The sequence below is a fragment of the Cervus elaphus genome, chromosome 23 (assembly GCF_910594005.1).
Source record: "Cervus elaphus chromosome 23, mCerEla1.1, whole genome shotgun sequence".
Taxonomy (NCBI): domain Eukaryota; kingdom Metazoa; phylum Chordata; class Mammalia; order Artiodactyla; family Cervidae; genus Cervus; species Cervus elaphus.
The window spans coordinates 56,391,412-56,412,409 of NC_057837.1; the positions used below are offsets into that span (position 1 = coordinate 56,391,412).

Here is a 20,998-nt window from a genome sequence, read left to right on the forward strand (position 1 = left end):
CATAATGTCCATTTTCATAGTTTAACATCTATTTCAGTATTTTCTAAGCCACAAAGACCTCATATATTCCATTTTTAAAAGAAGGTAGTATAACTAAGCTTTTAAGTTTATATTTATTTTAAGGGAATCAATTTTTATTTTAGGATAAAAATAATTTAGTGACCTGTGGGAGTTGATGGCTTACAAAGAAGTGAAAATAGAGGAAATGGGAAATGAACTTTGGCATGTGTTTAGAAATGTGACTGAATTTAGAAAACAGATGAGATTTCAGTCATATTCATAAGGAAGAGAAGCAATAAGATTATCACATTTATGAGACAGTATGAAATAGCACAGTGTATGCAGGAAGTGCAGTGTCAGAGCAGTTGAAATGTAGGTCAGACTTGTGGGAAAATGTTGAAAACTGCTGCTGGATCTAGTCACAGTGTGTGGACTTAGACGCAGTGTGTTACAAGCCAAGGAGAAACATGGTAATTAATATAGTCAGGAGCTATTGTCTGGTGGGAAGATGTATAAGTAAAGATATTTATAACATAGACTAGAAATCTTGAGGAGTTATTAAGGTTAGAATACTGTAATCAGTAAATACTCTTAAAATTGAACACTTCTGAGTGAGTTGTTTTGTTTATGTACCTGAATGACAAGCCAATATGTACAAGCTGTCTTATTGCCAGGATTGGAGGACCTTTCTTCCAGAACTTCATTATTTCCTTGGCTTGGATTATCCCAATTCTTAAGGCTTCAGTGAATATTTAGAAAGTTGAACTTGTGCTAGAAATCAAAAAAGGGAATAGGGACTGAGGCAATTCTCAATAATATGGGTAAATCTTAGAAACATAATGATGGGTGAAAAATAAAGCAAATCATAGTATATTACATGACATGACTGTTTTGTATTGTTTAGGGATATGTACCTGTGAAGTAAAACTGTAAGGTCAAGTGACTAAGAAACGGATTTAAGGATAGTGATGGCTTTTTGGCAGAGGGGCTATAGGCTATACAGGGCCTTGTAAGGGAGTACACAAAGTAGACTCAGTAGTATTCATAATCTAGTTCCTAAATGGAACAGTAAATTCATGGGTATTGACTTTATAGTGTATGTTACATATTCTTTTGTTTGTTTAAAAGTTCATAATATAAAGGAGAAGTGAAGTGAAGTCGCTCAGTCGTGTCTGACTCTATGGACTATAGCCTACCAGGCTCCTCCCTCCATGGGATTCTCCAGGCAAGAGTACTGGAGTGGGTTGCCATTTCCTTCTCCAGGGGATCTTCCCAACTCAGGGATCGAACTGGGGTCTCCCACATTTCAGGCAGATGCTTTAACCTCTGAGCCAATAAAGGACAAGGGAAGTTAGTAATTCATATTGTACCAAATTATACTTAAATTTTTGAATGCGTTTGAAGGTACATTCTTATTTTTATGATTTTAACTTATTTGCAGACATAGTCTAACAATTTTTAATGTGAGTTCTTGTCTATTTGAAAAATTTAACCTTATTTTCTTGAATTGCAGGACCATCTTTGGAAAGGGCGCAACCAAGATCTAAAATGGTAAAACCAGGAAATCTGTGTTTGAACATCTCTTTAAAATTATTTTTCTCCTTGTATTGAAAAAATATCATAATTTTATCCTTGGTATCAGTTCCTTGTTTTCTATAATTGTTCCAAGCTTGGCACACTTACTTCTGCCTTTTTGAATCATGTTGTTTTAAGTCTGTTTTACTCTGTGGTTATAGATTTTTTTGACAGCTTTTCCTTTCTCTCTTAAGTTACATAATATATATCAGACCTCATAGAACTTTTAATTATTCAGATAAAAAGTTGATAAAGAATATATTTTAAATGAAAAGAGAAAATCCAGTCATTTTAAAAGTATTAATCAAGAATCTTTTTATTCCTACAAATATTCATATAGATTTTGTCATAGTGTCAATTTTATAGCCAATAGCTTGTATCTCAAAATATTGATCTAATATACTCAGGAATTTTTCTTCTAAAGATACCCAACAAAATCATTACCAAAAAGGTAAATGAGACAGTTGCATATGGGAGAACCAGACTTCCACGAAGAGCAGCAAAAACCAAAAAAAATTATAAAGACCTCTCAAATTCAGAATCAGAGGGTGAACAAGAATTTTCATGTTCATTTAAAGAAAAAGTTCTAGTACAGGTAAATAGATACAATTCAAATTAGTAGCTTCTAAGACCCTTTTAAAATATTAAATATATATTTTTGTAAGAATGTCAGATTTATCTTGTCACTTCTTTTTAAGATTTAACCTATGTGAGAAAACATAAATTGATAACAATTGTAAACAATTTTGAATTCTAAAATTGTAAGTGAAATATGGGAAAAAAAAATATGGGAATTCTGATTTCCCTAAACTGGAAATCATTTTCTTTGAACTGTTATACCATTTTATTTGTATCTATTAGGATATTTATGGTCTCTATAGTCTCCTGTGTATTTGTCATATGCTTTCTAGTATATTAGAAAGTCTTCACTACTCATGTTGAGGCCCCTGTTAACCTGTATGTAGTGAAATAAGGCATTTTATAAATATTTCAATGTAATTTAAATTGTTTTATATGTCCAAGTATAAATCATTTGCATTCATGAATAATTTGAAAGTTATCAATATTTTTAGGAGAAGATTCATTCCAGAAGCAAAACCGTGAAACTGCCAAAGAAACAGCAGAATTCCTTCACTGCCAAAACACAAGAGGATGTATCAAAAGAATGGAAAATCTCATCTGTCCTGAAAGATGCTGGAAGAGATAATAGTCTTGACCCATCTCCTATGTCTTTATCTGGGAGTCCATCATCTATAGAAGTAATGAGATGTCAGTATCATATTTTTCTTCTAGTTGAATATTTAGATGATTTCCCAGGCCATTTCTATATTATATCTCTATGTGAAAACACAATTTGAAGACTAATTTTGAGGGGTATATTTAAAATTTTTAGTAGTCAAAACTTCATTTTTATATTAGTTAATGCTAGTAACTTGGTCTTGCTAAGGATAGTTGGCAACAATATTACTGTGACACTGAAGTTAGGAAGTTAAAAGACCAAATGCTTTTTCCAGATAAAATGAAAATAATGATGGGGCTTTCTCTTTCCTCATTTTTACATTTCATTGACAAAAGTCCCCAAGGAATATCATGTTGATTCTGTAAACTCACAGTGGATTATCTTTCATAAACAATTGAGGTTTTGCTTTTATTTAAAAATAACTGGCAAAGAAAAATGTTTTCTTTGGAGCTCTGACATAGGTATATGTTTTTCAGGTATAGAAACTATAAAAATAAGTATCTAGTTTTAATATCTTTTTCCCTTTATGGATATTTTAAAGCATTTCTAAGTGTCATTTTAGCTAAAATTCAAGGCTTATACCAGTTAGTGTATATTTCCTCTAAAGTAGTTATATTGTTCTTTTCTAGAATATTTTTATAATGCTCAGGACCACTGTCATCTCAGACAAGCACACGTTCAGAAGACAGTTGCACATGCCCTGATTTGATCTGAAAACTATCTTTCTGAGAATTCTTTACACTAAGACTTATTTCAGTCATGAATTTTCTCATCCACATATAAAAGATTTAGATCAGATGTTTTCCCAAGCCATTTCTAACCATAAAATTCTGTAACTTTAATATCTCAGTACTGCCTGTGGTGTTAGAATACTCAAGATAATAATTAGGTTGATCATTATAGTACAGCCCATACTATAGATATTTTTGTTTGAAAATGTTTTGAAAGTTCTTATTATTACAATTATGTTTTAAATTGAGCAATAATTTTTAAGTCTTATAAAATATTTTACACATAATTTTATCTTGATATATTGAAAGTTTATCCTTTCTAAATACAGCTAACATTTGGGACTTTGCTAAATTATTATATTTTTAGGATTTAATACTACTTCTGAAGATGTCAATGGTTAACACTGTCATCTTTTTGTTTGTATTTTGTGAGGCAATATAGGTGTAGAGAAAATAACAGAAAGGGACTTTACTCAGGATTGTGACTGTGTAGCAGAATCAGTATCACCTTATCCAAAGACTTCATCACCCGAATCCTTGAACAGTGGAGTTGGAGGTCCAATAAAGTCATCCAAAAACAGTGAGAAAAATTTACTGTGTACAAGAGAAAGTTCATCAATTGCACAATCATTCTTTTTGGTAAGAAAAAATGTGTGTATATATATATTTTTATCAGATATACCTGAAGGAAGTAAATCATTTGCGTCTAATCTTAATCAAATACACAGTGCTTGTCTACTTAAGGTTCTCAGTTTGGTCTTGGGGAAAGAGGAACCTACCAATAAGTAAAATAGCCTTAGTGAACTAATAGACTGATATGTTCAGGAGGACAATGTAGTGGTATGAGAACTATGGAGTACTGATAAGAATTCTGTAATAGAAACAGACCCTTCCAAAGAGGTATGACTTGTTTGTCTACATGTCAGAACTGCATTTCCTAGACTGGAATAAGCCTCTTCCTGCAGCACAGGCACTTCTTTCAGGTTTTACCAAAACTCAAAATCTGTAAATTTTTAGTTACTAAATCACAAGTTGACAAAGAATATAGTTGAAACAGTATGACTATAGCATTTGCTTTAAAGATTTATGAGGAACTTTAAAACTAATAGGTAAATAGTATGACTTAACTTAATGGTATATTGAAAAATTCTTTATTCTGCCACTGATATTATTTGTACCATTTCTTATTGATAAAATATGTACATATGTTCAAGTCTTTTAAAAAGACATTAGATATAGGGATCAAATATGGGTCAAAGTGAGGGTAGCTAAATATGTAATGTCTACAAGTAGTAGTTTATAGTTTGAATTCTTTTTTAAGTTGCTTGTACTTTAGTATCAGTTTACAATGCACCCTCCCCCACCTCCAACCCTTTTTTTGGCTTAGGTTTTATAGATGGCTTGATTTGGAGAATTTTGAAGTAGTAATAAAGTTACAGAACTGATTGCCCAGATAATGTAGTTCATTATAACTGAGTCTAACTGAAAGTTCTGAATTAGAATTACATTAAATCCTGACTCCACTGTTTGCTAGCTGTGAAACATTTTATAAGCTAATGAATCCCTCTGCATCTCAATTTTCTCATCTGTAAAACAGGGCTATGAAAAATTAAATAGACTGATTATGTAAGCATAATACCTGATACATAGTAAATACTCAAATATATTATTCTCCTGATACGTGCTAATCTCTGTATACAAAATTAAGGAAGTTCAGCACACCTATAGCTACAATCTAAAGTCTCTGAAAAAGCCAGCCAGCCTTCTGTCCTATGATTTTGAGCCAAGTGTTTTGGGTTTTTTTTTTTTAATATTTTATTTTTTTAACTAAAGGATAATTGCTTTATAGAATTTTGTTTTCTATCAAACCTCAACATAAGTATACATATGTCATAGGTATACAGCCATAGGTATACATATGTGCCCTACCTCTTGAACCTCCCTCCCATCTCCTTCCTCATCCCACCCCTCTAGGTTGATACAGAGCCCCTGGTTGAGTTCCCTGAGACATAGAGCAAATTCGCATTGGCTATCTATTTTTCATATGGTAATATAAGTTTCCATGTTACTCTCTCCTTACTTCTCACCCTCTCCTCCCCTCTCCCCATGTCCATAAGTCTGTTCTCTATGTTTGTGTCTCCAATGCTGCCCTGAAAATAAATTCTTCAGTACTATCTTTCTAGATTCCATATATATGCATTAGTGTACAATATTTATCTTTCTCTTTCTGACTGACTTCTAGGCTCTAGGTTCATCCACCTCATTAGAACTGACTCAAATGTGTTCCTTTTTGTGGCTAATATTCCATTGTATATATGTACCAAAACTTCTTTATCTGTCGATGGACATCCAGGTTGCTTCCATGTTCTAGCTATTGCAAACAGTGCTGCAGTGAACATTGGGATACATGTGTCTTTTTCAATTTTGGTTTCCTCGGGGTATATTCCTAGGAGTGGGATTGCTGGGTCATATGGTGATTTTATTCCTAGTTTTTTAAGGCATCTCCATACCATCTTCCATAGTAGCTGTATCAATTTACATTCCCACCAACAGTTCAAGAGGGTTCCCTTTTCTCCATACCCTCGCCAGCATTTCTTGTTTGTAACATTTTTGATGGCCATTCTGACTGGTGTGAGATGATCTCTTATTGTAGTTTTGATTTGCATTTCTCTAATAATGAGGGATGTTGAGCATGTTTTCATGTGTTTGTTAGCCATCTGTATGTCTTCTTTGGAGAAATGTCTGTTTAGGTCTTTTTTCCACTTTCTAATTGGGTTGTTTTTCTGGTATTGAGTTGTATGAGCTGCGTGTATATTTTGGAAATAAATCCTTTGTCAGTTGTTTCACTTGCTATTGTATTCTCCCATTCTAGGGGTTGTCTTTTCACCTTGTTTATAGTTTGCTTTGCTATGCAAAAACTTTTAATTAGGTCCACTTGTTTACTTTTGGTTTTGTTTCCATTACTCTAGGAGGTAGGTCATAGAGGATCTTGTTTATGTCATCGAGTGTTCTGCCTATGTTTTCCTCTAGGAGTTTTATAGTTTCTGGTCTTACATTTAGGTCTTTAATCCATTTTGAGTTTGTCTTTGTGTATGGGGTTAGGGAATGTTCTAATTTCATTCTTTTACATGTAACTGTCCAATTTTCCCAGCACCACTTACTGAAGAGGCTGTCTTTGCCCCATTGTATATTCTTGGCTCCTTTGTCAAAAATAAGGTACCCATATGTGTGTGGGTTTATTTCTGGGCTTTCTGTCTTGTTCCATTGGTTTATATTTCTGTTTTTGTGCCAGTACCATACTGTCTTGATAACTGTAGCTATGCAGTATAATCTGAAGTCAGGAAGGTTGATTCCTCCAGCTCCATTCTTCTTAAAACCCCTTTGGCTATTCACGGTTTTTTGTGTTTCCGTATGAATTGTGAAATTTTTTCTTCTAGTTCTGTGAAAAATGCCATTGGTAATTTGATAGTGATTGCATTGAGTCTGTAGATTGCATTTGGTAGTATCATCATTTTCACAATATTGATTCTTCCTACCCAGGAACATGGAATATATCTCTCCATCTGTTTATGTCATCTTTGATTTCTTTCATCAGTGTCTTACAATTTTCTGTATACAGTTCTCTTGTCTCCTTAGGTAGGTTTATTCCTAGATATTTTATTCTTTTTGTTGCAATGGTGAGTGAGATTGATTCCTTAATTTCTTTTTCTGATTTTTCATTGTTAGTGAACTGTTTTTACTCCTACAGTGTTTTATGAACCTTTTATTCTGTTTAACCAGTAGTTTTCACAAAGCATATTTTTCAAACAAAATTCTATATGAAACTTTCAGTGTGCCAAATGTAAAAATGCAGCTACATTGTTTAAAGCGGATAGGTCTGAACCCTGACCTACATACCTTCCCTCTCTGATAATCCCCCAAAGGCACCTTTGCAAGACTCTTAATTTCTACAGACCACAGTTTAAAACCATTTGTGATTAGACAGTCATCCCATGGTCCTTTCTTGGTATTGCTTCATCATTCTTCCTTTCCCTGAATCCTTTCTCCCATTAGTATCCCATCTTGCAAATCTCAGCACCTAGGTCATCCCCACTCACCTACTTTGATGCTGTTTGCTAGATGAAATTTTGTTACATATTTATTGGCTGGACATTTACAGGAGCCACTGTGTTTCCAATTTACTATTGACTCTTCATTCTAAGTCTCTCAGTCATGTACAACTCTTTGCAACCCCATGGACTATATAGAGTCCATGGAATTCTCCAGGCCAGAATATTGGAGTCGGTAGCCTTTCCCTTCTCCAGGGGATCTTCCCAAGCCAGGGACTGAATCCAGGTCTCCCACATTGCAGGCAGATTCTTTACCAGCTGAGCCACAAGGGAAGCCGGACTCTTCATTAGGTATTGGAAATTTGCTATGTAAATTTGTCGTACCAGCTTACACTCTCCAACAATGCTATGTAATATTGCCCATTTTTCTACTGTTTCTTAGTTTTTTTCTTTTTTGGCAGTCTGATGAATTTAAAATGTGTCTGACTTTAATTTGCATTTTTCAGATTAACAGTATCAGTATTTTCATATTTTTTGGCCATTTTGTAAATTGCCTATTTTTTTAATTTTTAAAATTGTATTGTTTGATTTTTCCTATAAATTTGGAGGCATTCTTACTATATGTTGGATATTAATTATTGGTTATATCCAGTGTAAACATTCTTTTTCTAGAATGTAGCTTGTCTTTTCACTTAATTAAATCAAAATATGAAATTTACCAATCTTTTGTTCAAGAAAGCCTTCCCTCAGTTATTGTCATAAAAATATTTTCTCTACAAATGTTAGTTCTAAATTTGAGGTTTTCCATTTTTCTAGGCGTCCTCTTTTTGCATATGGATAGTGAGTTAGTGCAATGTCATACATTGGATAACCCCTCCTTTCTCCATCATCTGTGATGACACTTGGGTCACTGCCTTGGCAAGCTTATAGGTCAGCTGTTCGCCCAGTAAAATATAGGATAGCACCTCTCTGTCTCTATGCTAATACAGCATTACTTCAGTTTGTATATTAATAGTTTTATGCATACAGTGGCTTCACCACCCCCATCTTGACCCTCCTCTTATTATACTTCCAAATTATAATATACTTCCAAATTATAAGCCCTATACTTGGCCTATGTAGTTTAGAACTAGCTTAAGGGAAGAATTGCTTTTTACCAATATTGAGATTTCTCATCCATATATTTCATTTTTCTGTCTACATTTTGGTCTTATTTCCAAGAAAGTTGTGCAAAATCTTCTACAAAGAAAGTTGTACTTCTGCAGTGCTTTATGGGATTTTTACTTTACTGTATTAAAGAAAAAAACTTAAATTGTTTTCTGTGTTTTTAACTTTTTGCTTTTGTATAGAAACACTTGATTTTTATATCTCCCACATCCTTGGCAAATTCTATCATAATTACCTGCTTAGATTCTCTTGAATTTTGAAAATAGGTAATCAGAGTGTTTTTATGATAATTTTTGCATTTTGTCTTCCAATCCTTATATACATGGTCATTTCAAGGTGACTATGACATGTGGAGCAATGTTAAATAGATATCATAGTAGTATGTATGCTTATCAGTAGTTTTTAGTAGATACTTGTTATCAAATTAATGTTCTAATTGTTTGAATGTCTTTTTTCACTTATGAATGGGTGTTGAGTTTTAGCAGTGAACTAGTTATTCCCTCAGAATTTAAGTAATTTTAGTTTAATGTCTTTGTATTTTTCTTACTTTAGTTTTCTAACTTCCTTTGGGTTTCTGTATGTCTTGTTCATTCATAGTATAGTTAAGTATAATACTGTTGTGAATAGAAGTAATACAGTTGTGGTACAGTTGACCCTCCATATCTATAGGTCCACATCTTTGTCAGCCAACCATGGAGTCAACCAACTGTGAATCAGTACTTCATATGTGGGACATGAGCATCAGTGGATTTTGGTATTTGCAAGAGGTCCTGGAACCAGTCCCTCCTCTGCCCGCAGATACTGAGGGAAGAATGTACACACACTGTGCTTGGTTCCGCACTCCTGTCCAGCTCTTCAGCCCCAGGAACGGGAGCGGGTTGCCATGCCCTCCCCCAGGGGATCGTCCCAGTGCAGGGATCGAGCCCAGGTCTCCTGCATTCAGGCAGATTCTTTACCATCTGAGCCACCAGGGAAGCCCAAACTGCAACACCTATTCAGATGTAAACAGTTATACTTCAGGAAAAACTTAGGGAAATTGAACCCCCAAATATGAAAGTCACATGGTAGTACAGCCAGTAAGCTTTCCTTAAACTAAGATAGTTCTTAATAAGAATCAGATTACAGGCCTTTAGTATAGTTATAGTAATTTAGTATTTTTCACCTGTTGTTATCTGAAAGTGTGGTGTTTAAAATATGTAGGATGGTTTGATCATAGAAAAAAAGTTGAAATACTTACAATGAGAAAGTCTTAAATAGGCTGTCACTTTAAACCACTGACTTACATATTTATAATTAGGACTTAGTGGTTTCATGATTATATAGGAATTTGGTTGAGTTTTTCTACTATAAAAGTCAACCAAAAAATATTAATATTTAATAATCTATAAAATACAGAATGTTAAGACAGAATTATAGCTTGGAGTGGGCTGGGTTTGGGGCTATATCAGCCTCTACTTAGGACAGATTGGTATATATAGACTGAGTAGAGAAACATCATTAACTTAAGTATAGAAGGGGAACTGGAAATGGACACAGATTTTCATAAAACAAGAAAAAGACTAATTTGGCTAACACATTTGTATTTGAATCAGTAAGATAAGGTTAGAGGACAAAGATGGGGCTTAAAGATATAACTTGAAGGAAGTACTTTAGACTTTTCTTTGGCTTCCCATTTCCTGACTCAAAGAAATCAAACTCCTAATAGGGAAGAATTGAAAAATAGGATTTGTTTTAAAAAGCAGCTCAAAACTATTGCTGGTTGAGGTTAACATAAAAATTTAGGAAAATGCATAGCAGTGTGAGAGATAAAAAGGGATGGAAACAATCTGAAGAAAAAAACAAATTGATAGCATTTGCAACTTATTGTCTATAGAGCTTGAGTGAGATGGTCAAAGGTGAATCCAGGAGTACTTACACAGAATCTTTTTCCAATTTCTGATAATTATCTTAGAAAAGTCATTCAGCATCTCCATTGTCCACGTCTAGTGAAGAGAGAGAGAAAACATGGTATGGCGTGCCCAGTGACTCCACACGTATGTCAGGTTTGTGGTCAAAGACTTGCTCTTTAAAAAACACATATTAGTTACTGAACTACTACTGTGAAATTTCACCTAGAGAAATTATATTTTTATAATTGTACCATTATTCAATTTAATGTCAAAATTATATAGGATTTAATGCAGTTGTCTAAAACTATATAAATGGAAACAAAGGCTTTTTTAAAATAAAAGCAATAATATATTAGGTATTTTTAATTAAGATTGTAGCACTATTATTTACTGTTCCTAAGGCTGTATACAACATCTTAGTTGCAAACGAATGTACACAGAAGACAGCCTAAATTATTCTGGTGAACTGGAAGAAGAAAGAGCAAACTTGCTTCCCAAAAAACTCTGTAAAAGCGAAGATGCAGATCATCACACCTACAAAGGTAGGTAGATTAAATGCCTATGTCAAAATGCAATTAATTTGGAAAGTGGTTTCTTCAATTTTGAGTGACTTCTTTCATAAAACAAATTCCTTTGTAAAGATAACTTTGGATAAATCCAAAAAGGAGGATGCTTTATCACAAAGTTCGGTTTATTTTACTGTTATAGTAAGCATGACTTTACTCATAAATCTTCCTCATCACTAATTACCATATATAGGCTTTACTACAATATTAACTTACTGATAGATTAGCATATCATTAAATAGCTGGGTTATTACTGTGCAAGTAGTAAAGAACTAGTTTTTTAAAAAATCAATCCAAATATGTTCCATTGTTGCCGGGGTCCAGCCCCAGCAGGATCCAGGGGGTACCCTCAGGATGAACGGCGTCGGCGAGAGATAGAAGACACATGAGACCAGCCTTGATAGGGCCAAGTCTGCGAGGGAGAGAGAGAGAATGACCAGACGGGGGTGCAGAGAGTGTGGCAGAGTCTGGCCATGCTTTATTTTTTACCATAGCTTTTATACCCTAAGTTAGTACATTTCTAAGGGGAAGATAGTTAAACATTACGTCAGCTTGTCCTTCATGAAACCAAGGTGTTTTCTGCATACTTCTTTGTTTATGAGGGTCTTGTACATTATCTTCTGGCCTTGGGGCCTATTAACATTTTATGCAGGTCAGGTGAATGTAAACCTATTTTCTGTTTCTATGGTGACCTTAACTGAAAGGTAGCAGTCTCATAGGGCAATAGTACAGAGTATATCTTTGTTAATACAAAAATTAATCCTTCTGCAAAATTATCAGTTGCGTTTATCTAAGAAGTTTATCCCATACTGACTCTGCGACTTTGGTGAGGCAGCTTCTGCCTAGCACTCCTGACTGGCAATTAACAACCGTCTCATTGTTACCACACTAGGGCTAAGTTCTTATTTCTCTAGATCTTTAACTATATTAACAATGGTTTCTATAACACAACCTTAGCACATTAAAAGCAAAAACAGCAAGCAAAACACAACAAGCAAATCTCAACCCAAGAACCACCTAAGGAATAATATTTCTTATGTTTTCTAATAGGACTCCTTTACCCCTTAAAAAGGCTCTATGTCTATTAGGGCTTTTATATAATCAGGTTCTTTATGCTATTTTATGATTAGGATATTATAAGCAATCATGCATATTAGTACCAAGGGCATAAATGCATTTGGCTAACAAACTGCCAGCAAAGGAGTTTAAATTAAAACACTCCTATCACCCTGGAAAATCTCATAAAATACCACCACCTGGGAAACTTAGTGATTAAAGTTCTAAATTGATTCTTATTTGGGAAGAGATCAGGGAAGGCCTTCCTGCCTGTGTCAGAGAAATTAGGGAGTAGTCTATTGAGGCAGGCATCAGAAAGACAGATATCATCTTTAAGGTGAGCGCCCGGGGGCAGCTTTTCGAAATCCCTGAAAACCTGATCTGCCTTGCCTGTCAGGCTTTCTCCTCATGACCTTGTCATGGGTGGGATCTTGTGAGCTGACCTTTTCGAAACCCCTGAAAACCTGATCTGCCTTGCCCGTCAGGTTTTCTCCTTTATGGCCTTGTCATGGGTGGGGTCTCGTGTGTTGGCTCCCAGCACATTGTAATGTTACTGTTTCTGCCTTAATTCCCATGCTAGAAGGTTTTTTATAAGTCAGAATATTTTAAATGAAAAATATGCCTATGGTTTATAATCCTTAGATTACATATGGAATCCGAAAATAAGACATTGTTCTTAGTCTCATGACAAGGTAAAATTTGTAACAATGCATTATCTTAATTTTAGCTGATTGTCTTCATTTTCTTAGTGTCCAAAAGAATATCTCCATTATCAGCAAATGACTTTTCTATTCCTTTGGAGAACTGGGAAACTGAAATTTCAGATGTAGGGATGATGGTGTGCGAGCAGCTCAATACAGAATTTCAGAGGAAAGTTAATGTGAGTTGTCATCCTTTAAATTATGATAATATGTCACACTTTCTACTAGACTGTCAGTTCAGTTAACCCTTCGGCAACAAAACACTCATTCATGAACTCAGCTTTCCTCATGCACTGGTAAAAAGCTGGAATGATTCATGAGCCAAGTTTCTTTTCTAAAATTTTATATTACCCATATTCTTTACCTATGGGTTCTCTTTGTCCTATTTTCCTTTTCAGTTTAACATTTTGAGTTTTTTGTGATTTTTCTTTTTTCTGAACAATTTTCTTGTTGTGCCTAGTCTTTAATACATTTTTTTAAATCTCACAGCAGTAACTGCTTGTAAGGGTATTATATAAAGTATAGAGGATGAACAGCCTCAGTCAGAAACCCATTTCATTTTGTTTCTCCAGTTCTGTACTTAAGCTCCTTAGTTATTGTGGTTCCAGTGAGGTGATATTTGCAAAATACTTCCTAAAATACAGTAATTCTAAATTACTGTTGTTTTCTCCCCTCATCTCTTTTTCTCACATGCCTGTATTTAGACAGTTCTTTTTGCCCTCCTGTTAAGACATTTTCCTGCACAGATTATCAGCTCTCTTTCTTTGCCTTTTTCTTTTCTTCATGGGTAAACTCTGAAATTATTTAAGATTCTGTAGATTTCTTTTGAGCTGATTTATCCAAGGTCACCCTCGTCTAAACAGAGATGCCCTGATTCATACATTTTGCATATCTGTGGCTAGATGTGGATATATTTTATGAAAAATGGTAGTAATTTTGAGTGTGACTCCTGGGCTGTGTTCCTGAAAAGAATTATAATCACTAGCATTTTGGTAAATGTTATGTACTTATGAAAATAACTAGTAATTCCAACCCTCAGTCAGAGCCTTCCTGGTGGGACTGAGCTTATTCATTAACACTTCAGTTTAAATCACTTGAGTTTTTAATTTTTCACTGTTCTTAGTCATTTATATTTCATGGAAAAGGCTTTGGTCTTAATATAGTCTTGGTTAGATTATTTAGTAAAGATTTTTCAAGTTAAAAAATGAGTGTTTTTCAGATCCGCCACAAAATGATGGATTATTTTACCAAACAGACTTGGAAAACAGTTCAACAGCATATAAAAGCAATCAACCAGAAGATTCAGGAGTACAGGTCTGTGCTAAAAATCCCTTCTAAAATATCCTAAGTGCTTTGTATTCTGAGTGCTATCATTTTTTTAAAAAATCTCATTTTCTTTCTTTAATAGGATCAAAAAACTTGACAAATTCCAATTCATCATCATGGAGGAGCTAGAGAATTTTGAAAAAGATTCACAATATTTAAAAGATTTGGAGAAGGAATTTGTGGTTTGTGTTTATAAGAGTTTAAAAATAATTGTAAACCTCATTTTTAAAGAGCTGCACTCAGGAAAACTTCTATTAACCTTCTACTTTTTTAGGACATAATTTAGTTTTATCCTAGATTTTTAGTTAGTTTCATGTACATACACTAAAAATACAGAGTTAAGTTTATCAAGGGGTATTAACATACATACTACTATGTATAAAATGGTAAAATAACAAGGACCTATACGGCCAAGTATATTCAATATCTTGAAATAACTTATAATGAAAAAGAATCTGAAAAAATACATGTATGCATGTATAAGTAAATCACTTTGCTATATATATATCTGAAACATTGTAAATCAACTGTACTTCAGTAAATACATAAAGTTTATGATTACCTCTTACAGGGAGAAAGTCTGAAAGAGTTTGCTTTCAGTTTTTTTATCTGAAAGAGTATATGACATCTGCAATGTTTATTCTTAGCATATAGCCAGGTTGTTTTTTTTCTTTTCATGTTGTTTTTTAAATTAGAAATAAGTATAGTAAATTCTACTGTTTAGTTTTAATTTTTAGTCATAACTACAGTATAACTAGTTTTGTACTTTTAGGACTTTCGGGAAAAGGTATTTCAGCAGTTCAGTGCCTATCAAAAAAGTGAACAGCAGAGGTCAGTATGACATTCTTAATGATAATATATAATAAGACTTTTTGGTCAAAAAATTAAAATTATATATACTATATTGTAGTAATTTAATTTGTTAAATACCAAAGTAAATGCAAAGGTAACTTTTCATTATTTTAGACTTCACCTTTTAAAAGCTTCATTGGACAAGAATGTCTTCTACAGCACTGATTGTGAAGAAAATATTATTACATCTCAGGTATAAATTCTATATTTTTGTATGTAATCTCTCAATATTGGTTAGTCCAACTTTTTGTTGTGAAACTTTGTAATAAATTTCATGGGAGAAATTATTTATTCACAGATGGGTTTGATGAAAGAAAACATGAAAATGCTGCAAGACAGACTTCTTAAGGAAATGGTAAATCAATATCTAGTTTGAGGTTTTTTAATGGAATGATCAGTCATGCTTTTATATGTTTAAATGAGAAATTCTTCCACAGGTTTTTCTTTTTGGATTGAAACCACTGGGGTTCTTTTCGTTCTTTTAAAAAAAAATGGGAGCAAATTTATAGTAGAAAATAGGGGTGATTTTAAATAATGAGTGTCTCCTTAAAAGAAAGAGCAATTTAAAAGTAAGCTAGAATAATTATTTCTTTGTATGTATCTAAGCAAGATGCACCACAGCAGTCTTGCTGTGTGTCTTCTGAAGGAGAAGATGTGTCAGGCAGAGCAAGAAAGAATTTTCATTTACTTAGATTTGAGGATAAAATTAGCTGATTTTGCAGAGGTCTAGTAGACCAGCAACTGGATTCTGGGGGAAGAGCTCACCAGGGTGGGGAACAGGGAAGGTGTCTAAAGGTGCTGTCCAGGTAAACATGCTTTGGTGTTTCCTCAGAGGTAGAGGCATTTCTGTGTATACTACAGGATATTTTAATATACTTTGATTAAATTTTAATAGAACCTCAGTATGCTGATAGTGGAGGCTAAGATGATAGTTGTTACTAAGCCAGTTTAGTTGGAAACACGTAAGCTAACTAACTAGATTGATCCTTGTTGAAGATCTTTTCTAGACTGTGGATTTAATATTTAAAGGAAGTAAAAAATGTCATTGGTTTGGGGTTTAAAAGTGATCTCTCAGTTGATTATCTAAATATATATCTAAAATATCAGTAATAAGCATATAATTCTGTAGATACCTAGGAACAGGCCTTAGGGGATTGGATAGGATGATAATTTTATAGTGAATCACTGTTTAAAGTGATTTTTTTTTCCCTTGGCCACAGCAAGAAGAGGAGCTTCTCACTGTACGCAGAGGACTGAGGTCATTATTCGTGGCTCATGAGAGAAACAGTGATGTCTAGTTGTTCTCAACAAGTTTTATCCAATTATTCCTGTTTAGCTTAGGAAATGCCAGAGTAGCTCTATAAAGAAAAGACATGTTACCCAGGCAAGAGTACCTCTGTAGAACCCTCTAAATTCAAAGAACAGTCGTCCTCTGCTGGATAAGAAAGAACCTGTAATCACCATAACATGACTGAGCCCCTAAGCCTTTTGTCTGTGCAATACTTTTTTCAGAAAACTTTGGGAAACCAATCAGTAGAAGGAATTGGCTTACTTTTATAGTAATATTTGTATGAGACAAATATTACCAGTTAACTATACTCATAAAACTAGTTATTAAAATTTATCATATAAAATATATTTTAAACACAAACAGTTGTAACTAAATATATAAAGTATTGTTAAAATTTACTAGTTCAGAACATGGTTCAAATAATAAAATTTAGTGATGCATAGAAGGGGAAGAAGTCTGATTTAAAATGCTTACCTGAGTGTAAAGCAGTACTTTCAGCACACTGTTGGAGAGTGTATTTATTCAGCTATGGCTCCATTGTATTAGAAGGCACTAAATAGCCTAACAGAGTTACCATTTAATAATAGGTAGACATACTATTAACCTTGGCTGTTTGGACAAGTACTTTTTAAGCCCTAGGGTTCACTGTAATATTTTGCTAGATTAATATATGAAAATGAATACACAGTTTGTGTAATAAAGTTGAAATAAATGCTGTCACTTGGATGTTATAGTTATTCTATAAATCATTTTGTTTGAATATCTACCAGTCAGACATCTGAAGTATACCATCACACCATCTCACTTTACCAGTATTTAAGTACAGTGGTAAAAGTGGCTTCTTAGTCTAGATAAGCAAAAAACCTTTCACATCATAGCTTTATTCCACTGTTAGCATCAGCTAAGATTTATTGATAGGGTAGCAGAAATTCTACTTCAGGAAACAATGACAAGTCTGCTATAATATTAAAACAACTCAGGAGTTGTAACTCTTGTGTTGCCCCATGAGACTTCAAAATTAATCCATTATGACACACATCCTTTTATATCTCCCCTCCTTGGCCAGACTTCCAAGACCGCTAAACCCATGCCATGCTGATTCCCATACTGTGTTGTATGTGTAATCCAACCCAGGTAGGTGCCTGCTTTCTCCCAGCTCTTTAAACCATTCTGCTTTGACCTTGTCATTATCAATAGTTGTGCCCTGAATCTCACTTCAGATGTGAATCATCTCACCCTGCTTTCTAGAGTAGTCCCAGGCTGTTCACTCCACTACTCTTTGCTATGCTTGTTAACCCTCTTGTCCTTCCTTCTTGCCTTACCGATTTTAGAGTCCTTAGTCCTAGACAGTACTCTCACCCTCTCACCTTTGCTCAGCTTTTTATCCACTAGTTCATACCCTTCATTCCACAACCTGAACATCACTTGAGAAAAACAAATATAATTAAGGTTTAAATTTATGACCACATATTTCAAATGGCTATATTGCATTGCTCAGCAGTCCTTATCCTGCCCTGTTTAATTGCCTTTACCACATTTCCAGAGCATTATTGTGTATCAGTACCTCTTTCCTTAATTCTTTACCTTTTAGGGTATGGCCTTACCTCATATTTTCCTCATCTCTTCTCCCTAAAATCTAATATGTTACCTGCATCAATACTGGCATTTCTGATTTCTCACATGTTTCAACAGCAGATAAGCCTCATTATTTCCGGAAAGTCTAATCCCCTGGAGGTACTCTGAATCCAGTTGTCTTTGACTTCTCCCTATTGGTGTGTATAGCCCACACTTGTTTTTTAAAAACATAAAAAAAATGACTAACATCAAGTTCCTTTTTAAATGCTGCCCTTCGTATGTAATTCTCAACCTAGCTTTACACAGAGCGTAGCAAGAGAGTTTTCTCTAGTTACTATCTCAATTCATACTTCTTACTTGCTCCTTACTGCCCCTCATGTCCAGCTTCTGTCCCTATAATTTCACTGAAACAGCTTTTATCAAAATCACCAGTAATTTTACCAAACCTTACCTCTGTCTTCTTAGCTTCTCAGTGCCATTCCGTAGTTAAAAACCCTTGGCTGACACAGATTTTCCATTCTTTTCTTTCTTATTCCTAACTTCCCTTTTACATCTTAAGACTAGGAATGAGCTCCATATTATTTTCTTCAGTCTAAACTTTCTCCTTAGGTGTTTTCATCTGGTACCAAGTAATAACCATTTCTATATTAATAACTTCCAAATGTAGAAACATTCTGACCTTTACTTTGGACATTAGTGTTATATACATTGCTTTAGGGCTTACGTGGTGGTTCAGTGGTAAAGAATCTGCCTGTTAATGCAGGAGATGTGAGTTCAATCCCTGGATCAGGAAGATCTCCTGGAGGAGGAAATGGCAACTCATTCCAGTATTCTTGCCTAAAAATTCCATGGACAGAGGAGCCTGGTGGGCTGCAGTTCATAGTGTCTCAAAGAGTCAGACATGACTAAGCAGCTAAACAACATCATATACTGCTTTACTGACAGTTTTAATAAACATCTCAATTCTCCAACTCTTGATTTCTCAGCATTCTCTCTCACCACCAAAGGGGGAAAAAAAGATAAACCTGTTCTTCTATCTCAGTAAATGTCACTTTTATCCACCCAACTAGACAAGCCAAAACCTAGGAGTAATTCCTGATTGCCTGTTTTTCTTTGGCTGGTTAATTGATCAACAAGTCCTGTAGATTTTACTACTAAAATATGTTCTACAAATATAAATTCTCTGTCAATTCCACTGTCACTGCCTTTGACAATCTCAGCATCATTTCTCATATGGACAATTTCAACAGCCTCCTAAATAGCTTCCCAGCATTCATACTTGCCTTGTAATTTATAGCCTCTTATTTACTTAGCAGCCAATATATTCTTGCTAATTCATAAATCATACCATTTATGTAAAACTCTCCAGTGACAATACATTCTTAAATAACCGATGGGTCAAAGGAGAAAAATCACAAGAGAAATTAGAAAATACTATGAGGCAAATGAAAACGCAAAATACTCCAAGCAGTGCTCAGAAATTTATAACTGTACATTTATATATATATACACACACACACACACATATATATATATTTAAGAAGTGAAGAAAGATCTCAAGTTCATAACCCAACTTTAAAAAACTAGAAAATGAGTAAATATACCCAAAACTATCAAAAGGAAGGAAACAATAGATACTTTAGATTTTTTTAAAAGAAGAGAAAAACAAACCAAACCAAAAGTTGATTCTTTGAAAAGATCAAGAAAATTGATAAGCCATTTGTTAGACTAAGTAATAGAGACTAAAATTTCTAAAACCAGAGTTGAAAGATCTGAAAACTAAAAATTACAAAATACTGTTGAAAGAACACTAAGTACAAAGACATCCCATGGTCATCCCCTCTGATTCTAAGACTTATTATTGTTGAATGGCAACAATCTACAGATTTAATGCAGTCCCTATCAAAATCCCACGTCCTTTCTGCAGAAATGAAAAGGCCAGTCCTGAAAAACACATGAAAATGGAAGGAATCCAACATTGCAAAACAATCTTGAAAAAAAAAAAAAAAGTCGAAGGACTCAACAATTCCCAATTTCATACTAATACAAAGCTAAATTAAAATAATGTGGTACCTACATAAGGACAGACATACCAATGAAATAGATTTGAGAGTCTAGCAATAAACCTCTTCAATCTGTAGTCCAGTTGAGTTTCATCAGGGGTGCCTAGACCATTTGATAGAGAAATAATAGTCTTTTCAACCAGTGGTTTTGGGAGAACTGGATAGCCACATGCAAAAATGGGACACCCTTACCTTACACCATATATAAAAATTAAATGGATCAAAAACCTATAAGTAAGAGCTAACACTACAAAACTCATAGGAAAAAACCATAAGGATAAAGATTCATGACATTGGATTTGGCAATGGATTTTTAGATACAACACCAAAAACAACAACAGGGGGAAAAATGCAATTTGGACTTCATCAGAAATTTTTTTTAAAAGATTTTCGTGCAAAGAATACTTTCATAAAAGGAAAAAAATTACAGAATGGGAGAAAATATTTGCAAATCACATCTCATTAGGGTCTAGTAGCCAGAACATACAAAGAATTCTTACAGGTTGAAAACAAAATGCCAAAAAACCTAATTAAAATATGAGCAAAGGACGAACCACCATTTCTCCTGAGAAGACACACAAATGTCCAGCAAACACACGAACTCACACTGAGTGTCATTAGGAAAATGGAAATCAAAACCATAGTTAGATCCCAACTTTATGCCCACTATGATAGTTAGAATCAGAAACCAGAAAGCACGTTTGGCAAGGATGGGCAGGAATTGAAACCTTTGTGCGTTTTATTTTTGGCAGGGGGTCAGGGCGGGAGAATGTAAAATACTGCAGCTGCCATGGGAAACAGTTTTGTGGTTCCTCAGTTAAAGAATTACCATGTGACTCAGCAATTCCACTCTTAGTTATATACCCGAAAGAACTGAAAACAGATACTCAACAAATATTTTTGTACAGGAATATTCA

At 34.2% G+C, this 20,998-nt stretch overlaps 1 protein-coding gene across 1 annotated transcript in view; it reads left to right on the forward strand.

The window, feature by feature from the left end:
- The window catches only part of SYCP2 (synaptonemal complex protein 2), a 68,755-nt gene extending 51,594 nt beyond the window's left edge, over positions 1 to 17,161 (forward strand). The window contains exons 31-44 of the mRNA XM_043882813.1: positions 1,514 to 1,551; positions 2,000 to 2,170; positions 2,649 to 2,844; positions 3,989 to 4,331; positions 9,480 to 9,516; positions 10,714 to 10,804; positions 11,053 to 11,193; positions 13,023 to 13,153; positions 14,194 to 14,288; positions 14,383 to 14,482; positions 15,073 to 15,131; positions 15,267 to 15,345; positions 15,451 to 15,507; positions 16,373 to 17,161. Of these exons, the coding sequence (XP_043738748.1) occupies positions 1,514 to 1,551; positions 2,000 to 2,170; positions 2,649 to 2,844; positions 3,989 to 4,331; positions 9,480 to 9,516; positions 10,714 to 10,804; positions 11,053 to 11,193; positions 13,023 to 13,153; positions 14,194 to 14,288; positions 14,383 to 14,482; positions 15,073 to 15,131; positions 15,267 to 15,345; positions 15,451 to 15,507; positions 16,373 to 16,450 (1,616 nt within the window). The 3' untranslated portion in view covers positions 16,451 to 17,161. The remainder of the gene's footprint in view (positions 1 to 1,513; positions 1,552 to 1,999; positions 2,171 to 2,648; positions 2,845 to 3,988; positions 4,332 to 9,479; positions 9,517 to 10,713; positions 10,805 to 11,052; positions 11,194 to 13,022; positions 13,154 to 14,193; positions 14,289 to 14,382; positions 14,483 to 15,072; positions 15,132 to 15,266; positions 15,346 to 15,450; positions 15,508 to 16,372) is intronic.
- The last annotated feature ends 3,837 nt before the right edge of the window (positions 17,162 to 20,998 follow it).